Source organism: Phycodurus eques, chromosome 11 (genome assembly GCF_024500275.1).
Source record: "Phycodurus eques isolate BA_2022a chromosome 11, UOR_Pequ_1.1, whole genome shotgun sequence".
NCBI classification, from domain to species: domain Eukaryota; kingdom Metazoa; phylum Chordata; class Actinopteri; order Syngnathiformes; family Syngnathidae; genus Phycodurus; species Phycodurus eques.
Genome location: NC_084535.1, coordinates 12287957 through 12295479, shown reverse-complemented (window position 1 = coordinate 12295479; position 7523 = coordinate 12287957). Strand labels below are relative to the sequence as shown.

The window sequence follows — 7523 nt, the reverse complement described above, 5'->3', positions numbered from 1 at the left end:
TGGACCCCGCTCCTCAGAACTGTGAGGCCGACGCTCTAACCAGTCGTCCACTGTGACGCCATATATATATATATATTTTTTTTTTGTGAAAATGCCAATGAGTATTTTATTTTATTTATCTCTGTGGAGATATTTTGGCCCACTCTTCCTTGCAGAATTGTTTGAATTCAGCAAAAATGGACAGTGTTCGAGCATGAACGGACCTTTTAAGGTCATGCCACAATATTCCAATTGGATTCAAGTCCAGACATTGACTAGGCCACTCCAAAACCAAATACGCTTCAGCTTGAGGTCACAAACTGATGACTGAACATTCTCTTTCAGGATTTCGAGTATTATGTGATTTTAGAGCAGCATGCCTGCCATTTTGTTTGTGGAGTATGCTGCGTCTGAAGTCCCAGATTTCCCCAAGATTAAAAATCAGACAAAATTAAGAGAAAAAAGTAGTTATGTAGTTATTTTTCACTTGAAAATGGATGTTAGTTATGAATAAATTATGTAATTCACAGTCATTTCAGAGCATAAAACACATAATGTGTTGGCAAATAATGTGTATGTGTGTGTGTGGGCACTTGCATTTAACATTGTTTGACGATTAACAAAGCCTTGCTCCGTTCAGGAAATGTAGATAATGCTTTTTTTGTACTGTAGATAAGTGATATTCCTGCCACTTGGCAGCTGCTGAAAGTAAGTACAAAGTTACTTTTTTTTAACTTACTTTTGAAATCAAGTAACCAGTAAAGTAACTAAGTTACTTTCATGCTCAAGTAATCAGTAAAGTAACTATGTTACTTTTTCAAGGTAACTGTGGCAACACTATGCATGACTGTATTATACTGCCTCTCGGTGGGCAAGGCGGGCATACCAGAAGGAGCAACACAATGTATTGGATTGCAGCATTAAATCATGCTGTACAAACTATTTAATTACTTTACATTCTATTCAATTATAGCATTACTTATGTTTTTAGGAAGTACAATATTATAGAGTGCTATTCTTCCTCATCAAAAAACACAATCGCAAAAACATTTGTTTTTTGGCTGGGAGCCTGGAGCGGATTAATGGCATTTCCTCTCACTTCAATGGGGAAAGATGATTTGAGATACAAGTCTTTTGAGTTAAGAGTGTGCTCCAAGGAATGAATTAATCTCGTATCTCAAGGCACCACTTTAGCGTGGTTAGCAAATGTTTCTTTTAACACCCGCCTCCTGTCCGAAGATAGCTGGGATAAGCTCCAGCAGTCCCGCAACCCTTGTGAGGATAAGCGGCTCAGAAAATGGAGGGATGGATGGAATAATCAAACTAATGAGGGCTTATGTTGTATTTGACAGTCTGATTACTACTAGTTAGTCTGTTAGAATGCATAACAGTATATATGCATAATAGAATAGTAGGATTGGTCAACTAAAATCATAAATAAATACAATAAAATGAATACATTAAAAGTACCATAAATTGAAATAAATCTAATAAAAATAAATACAATTTAAATGAATGCTTACTATGAGGAACATCGAATACCAGCATCAAAATTGTGATGTCTGAAAAACATTTTACATGTGAATGTTCATACTGCTTATCAATGTAGTAGTCTGAGGCTCATGACATGAGTTGAAATAAAAATATGCTGAAAAAATAGGATGACATTTCTTCTGCTTCTACCTTTTTTATTTTATTTTTATTACATATCTTGTTAAAATACTTTTTGAATTCACTTGTTGTATTAAATATAGTGAACAAGGGATTTATACTTTTTTTTCAAATATTATAGTTAATTTTCATTTTATAGTTCATTTTTCATTTTACCTCTACGAGGGGAGAAAAGACATAACGTCAACATCAAAAACTTTTAGTGCGTATAAAATGTTACGTAAAACCCATTGATTTTATGTCTGTGAACGTTGCACCAAAGATTGACTGAATGGTTAGTAATGGTGTTGTGGGTGTGTTTGTTTGTTTCAATTTTGTCATTATTATTATAATGGTTGTACATGAAGCCAGGTCACATTGACCCACGAACATGCTACAAAGAAACAACTGGAGGGTTAACGTGCTGAAAGCCGAGCAGGTTCTTTACCGAGAGTCCAGGCTGACAGTGCATGTAAACAAGCCACTCACCGGCCACAACACTAGGGACACCTGCACGATCTAATGAGATTCAATACAAGAGCTGGATCAAAAATCCAGCTTTTACAAAAAGTTCATTTATGAGCTACATTAATTTGGCCATACGTCTTTAATTTGGAGTATACAGTGGTAGTGCATCAAATTGCTGTTTCTAATATTTTAGTTGTTCGGAAAAAACACCCAGTCTGATGACTGTATGCCACATCCACATACGCACACTTATACCTTGTACTGAGGGTGTGTTTCATTGAAAAGCATGTAAACATTACTTATTACATTACTTATTAATTACTTATTATCATTACATACCATAAGGGGCCGTTAATTTATGAAAAAAAATATAACGCCACCTGGTGCATAATTTTTCTTGGGGGAATGGGGGGCATTTAATAATAGTTTCTCTAAGGTTTTGGAAGACCTAACCAGACTTGGACTGCTGCAGTGTCCAAGCCTCTAGTTAATGTATAACAAGTGTTAGTCAAAGGCCTGAGGTAGAAAGCAGTTGCAGCCATTTTAGCCACACTCGACATGAACCTTCCACCATTTAGTAAATACTCCATAATCCTTACAGGAATATCTGACAGGTATTTCACTCATTTTCATCACTTTTTAATTGCTTATGTAAAATATATGACTTTTAGCTTTGCTTATTTGAATTTAGCACCGGTGACAAAAATAATAATGTACTGTAATACTGCTGTGTTTTAAACGTAAATGTACTTGACTTTTGTGTGTTGGAGGTGTTGTTACCATGGTGCCCCTCAATCGCTTGAGTGTAGAAGACCCCCAAGATGTTCTTCCACTATTGCCTGAGACTGCAGAGGCGAAAGTGACGACACTTGTAGTACACAAACAAGAAACAACACCATGCAGAGACTTTTTCATCAGCAGGTAAAAAAATAAAACAAAAACATTAACAGCCAAAATATTAGGTACACTGGTACAGTCTAATGCAAGGGTAAGGAACCTACTGTCGTTGAGTCGTTCTTTGATCATGCATTTCTAAAAACAAAGAACACCTTAGAATAAGTGCTATAAAACATTTAAATCCACAAATGTTCATAATGTTATAATTAATATTTGGTCTATCATTTACTTAACTCATTCACTTCCAGCCCTGTTAATTAAAATGGATATTGATTTCTATAATTGTCAATGGCAGCGAAAACATTAAATAAAAAATGTGAAACGTGGCATTTTTAAAATGTCAAAAAGAGAAACATGCAATGGTATTGTTAATAAATATAAAAAATTAATAAAAGTGTTCGTATTAAAAATATGAAAAGGGCTATATTAATAGTTCCAATCTGAGCCATAATTTATTTATTTTATTGTATTTTGGGGGATCTAAACTGAAATATATATACATACATATTGACATATATATATATTGACAGCTAACCTGTAAAGTTGTGCCCCACTGCAAACTAAGACCACTGTAATACATGAACACATTGTTACTTTCATACCTAATTAGAAGGCCTACGCAGTGTCATTATCTTTGTGCAGGCAAATTATTTTGTAATGTATTTTGCACTGGTGTACCTAATGTGGTGTACAGTGAGTGCATATTTTTGTATACAGTACATCATAAGGCAGCTAATGCTGTGGTGGTGTCACCCAGGCCTGAGAATGCTGTCCTCAGTGTGATTCTTCTGGTCGGGTGCTACTCTGCAATTCTGATTCCAGCATATTTCCCCCTGCATAAACTCTCTGTTACTGATGATCAATATCCCAAATGGGAGGTGTGAATGGACACACACACACACACACACACACACACACACACACACACACACACATTCCCACCCTTGTATTCAACTCTCCTCCTCCTCCTCCCCCTCAGGAGGTGCTTAACCGTTCAGCCTCGCTGCTGTCAGGCCGGTGTCATCGTCGCTGGTGTGTGGAGCGCCTGAAGCAGCTGCCATGCTCTTCGGCCCTGATGAACATCTCCGTGTTCGTGCGGCGAGAAGCGAGCGCCGCATCATGGGATACGCCCCCTCCTCTGGGGCTCCGCGGGAGCCGAGAGCATCTGGCCCGGGCTCTGGCATCTATGCCTCAGCCTGGCCTGCCTCAATCTCTGCAGAGAGGTGGCGGATGCAGAAGATGCGTGGTGGTGGGCAGCGGAGGGGTCCTCCATGGGAGCCACCTTGGATCTCATATAGATCAGTACGATGTCATCATTAGGTGTGTTGGCAACTAGAGCACATGGAGGGGAAAGGAGAGTTTAATTGACCCTGTCTCATGATCTCATTAGACTTCACCATTTCCATGGCAAGTTTAGCTAAGGAATTAATGAGCAACTACAGTTAGTTGTTGAAAAACAATAATAAGAATAAAAAAAATAAGGATAATCAACTCAAATACATAATAATAAACATACAATTACACCAAAATGTGTGAAAAAACCCAGTTCTTAAAGATGATACGCTAATGTATTGAGTGTAAAAGTTAAATACAACTGAACTGTAGTTGGGCTGTGATTCATTTGCTTACCACTAGAGGGAGCCCGCGTACCACAGTTTGAGAATCACCGCATTCGTGCAACATTTATTCATTCATCTTCCATTCCGCTTATCCTCACTAGGGTCGCGGGGGTGCTGGAGCCTATCCCAGCTATCTTCGGGCGAAAGGCCGTGTCCACCCTGAACTGGTCACCAGCCAGTCGTAGGGCATATAGAAACAAACAACCATTCGCACTCAAATTCACACCTACGGGCAATTTAGTTAGTGCAACATCCCTCGTGATCTTGAAAGACCAAAGATTCCAGTGTCCATGTTGTTTGTTGTCACCATTCAGGATGAACAATGCTCCAGTGCTTGGCTATGAGACAGATGCTGGTTCTCGCACCACCATGCGCTTGATCTATCCGGAGGGAGCACCCAGCTCTACCGATGAGTACAGCAAGACCTCCATCATTGCTCTTGTGGTGTTCAAGAGTCTGGACCTAGACTGGCTCACCTCTATCATCACCAAAAAACCTCTGGTGGGTCCACACCAGCAGAACCATCCATTTTCCGTACCGCTTAGCCTCACTAGGGTTGCGTGCGTGCTGGTGTCTATCCCAGCTGACCATTGGCGAGAGGCTGGGTACACCTCGAACTGGTCGCCAGCTAATCACAGGGCATACATAGACAAACAACCATTCATACTCACATTCACACCTACGGGCAAATTAGTGTCTTCAATTAAGCTACCATGCATGTTTTTGGGATGTGGGAGGAAACCGGAGTACCTGGAGAAAACCCACGTAGGCACGGGGAGGACATGCAAACTCCACATAGGGGAGGCTGAATTTTAAACCCAGATCCTCAGTATTATGAGGCAGATGTGCTAATCAGCCGCCACAGCAGAACCAGTAGCTTTAAAATTAAATCATCACTCAGGGCCTTACCTCACGTGTTTCATAGGGCTTCTGGTCCAAGTTGTGGTTTTGGAAGGACGTAGTGGATGATATTCCCTTGAGAGCAGAGAACTTCCGGATCCTCCATCCAGACATTATTCGCAAGACTGGAGAAGCCCTGCAGAAATACTCACAGAAACAAGGAAACGTGAGTATTTTTTTTTCTTTTGCATTTAATTCTAATTCTACTTAAACTTACAAGTGAGACATAATCATATAACTTAATTTGACATACTGTATATGGCCTGGCTGCTCAGAACAATATGAGCAATACTATTCATAAAATGTCATTAGCATACACATCTTAATTTTTTATAGGAAGATACTTAAATATACCTTTTTTGCACTCCATAACATTTGTCAATTCCAGCAATAACTATAAAAACACCATACACGTGTGTATATATATATATATATATATATATATGCTGAGTGCTGCTGACACATTGACAAAATAAGCAGGGATCACCAACATTTTTGAAACTGAGAGCTACTTCTTGGGTTAATGCGGTAGTTATCAGTTTGATACACACTTCTGAAATAACAAATTTACTGAAATGGCCTTTAATTATTGATAATTAATGATAATCATCGATTTGACGACACTGAGCATGTAAATGATTTCTCACAATGATTCAACAAGGTACGAAACAGATAAATACCAATATCGCAGGCGTTGGGCGGAATCCTCCCATCTCCAAAACCATCACTTTTCAGGAAAAAGGGGGGGGTGAAACAGGAAACGCCACGGTTGTTGAGCCATTAACATTTTACATTTTAAAATGATAACTTCTAAAACAGTCCTTAGAAATCACAATGTCCCATCACTGGTCTTGTTTTTTTTCAATAACCATATTTGTGTGTATTTTTTATTTACATTTTTAAACTTTTAAAAAATGAGGGGTGGATCCATACTTTTTTGGGCACGAGAAATCCAAAACCATTTAAAAATGGTACATTGGCAGGAATTTTGTAAACTTTGGATCCAAGATTTATTTGGGCACTTTTGTTGGCATTTAAAAATATTTCACCATCCTTTTAAATGTAATGTATTTATTAATTTATTTACATAATTTTTTCTGAAATTTGGGGTGGATCCCTACTTTTTAAGATCAGTTGGGACAGAGCAAGGAATTCAGCGAAATAAAATTTCAGTGTGGAGCCAGGATTTGTTTATTTTACCCTTTTGTTAGCATTGTAAGCAACCTTAAAAAATCTTTAAAGTTTTGGAAGTATCCTAATCCATTTGTACTTTGTATCAAAAGGATTTTTGCCAACTTGTCAAAAAAATATTCATTAGCTCATGACATTTTGGTGTGGATTTATCTGATTTTATCTGATTTATTTAAATGTTTTCTTCAACCCCCCACCCCCATTTTCAATATTTTCCCATCAACTCATGAAATCGACCTAAACAACAATTTCATGTTCAACTTTTTTCAACTTGTTGAAATTGGGTTCATATCCAGGACTTTATTTTTGAACATTTTCCTTAAATTCACAATGAGCACAGCATAGCTCTTACAGACATAATCCAGGCATACTGTATGCTGGCCTTAGGTACATCTGTGTGCTGATCCATTGTTTGTTTGGCCTTGGAGGAGGTGGGTGCTCTACTTTGTGTGTTCTTTTACCTGCAGGTGGTTCATGACGTCAGCGCTGAGAAGCTCTTTCTGAGGCAGCTGGTGGCAGCTGGCGCTGTCAGCGACCTCACGGGAGCGCTGTGAGGTGGACGCGCAGATGCTGACACTAACATGAACTCAAAACGTGCCCGCATCCTCCCTGTCCTTCTCGCCGTGAGCCTATGATGATGATAAGGACGATGATGTCCTACATTACTATAGCCAGAGAAGCGGCGGGGAATGACCTTTAAAGCACAACATCCTTCGGGTCTGACAGATAAATTGGTGAATTCAACTCTCAAAGGTTAGAAGATAAACTCATGAATGGACAAGTTTGTCTTGACAGGAAGTCAAGACAAAGGAAGGAAGG

General features: G+C 38.8%; 1 protein-coding gene across 1 annotated transcript; it reads left to right on the top strand.

The window, feature by feature from the left end:
• The first annotated feature begins 2878 nt into the window (after nucleotides 1-2878).
• On the top strand, nucleotides 2879-7261 carry st3gal7 (ST3 beta-galactoside alpha-2,3-sialyltransferase 7). The gene is made up of 6 exons (XM_061690834.1): nucleotides 2879-3018; nucleotides 3752-3872; nucleotides 3974-4314; nucleotides 4928-5114; nucleotides 5539-5679; nucleotides 7172-7261. Exons 1-6 carry the CDS (start codon nucleotides 2879-2881, stop codon nucleotides 7256-7258), a joined length of 1017 nt encoding a protein of 338 aa, XP_061546818.1. The 3' UTR covers nucleotides 7259-7261.
• Nucleotides 7262-7523: the final 262 nt, after the last annotated feature.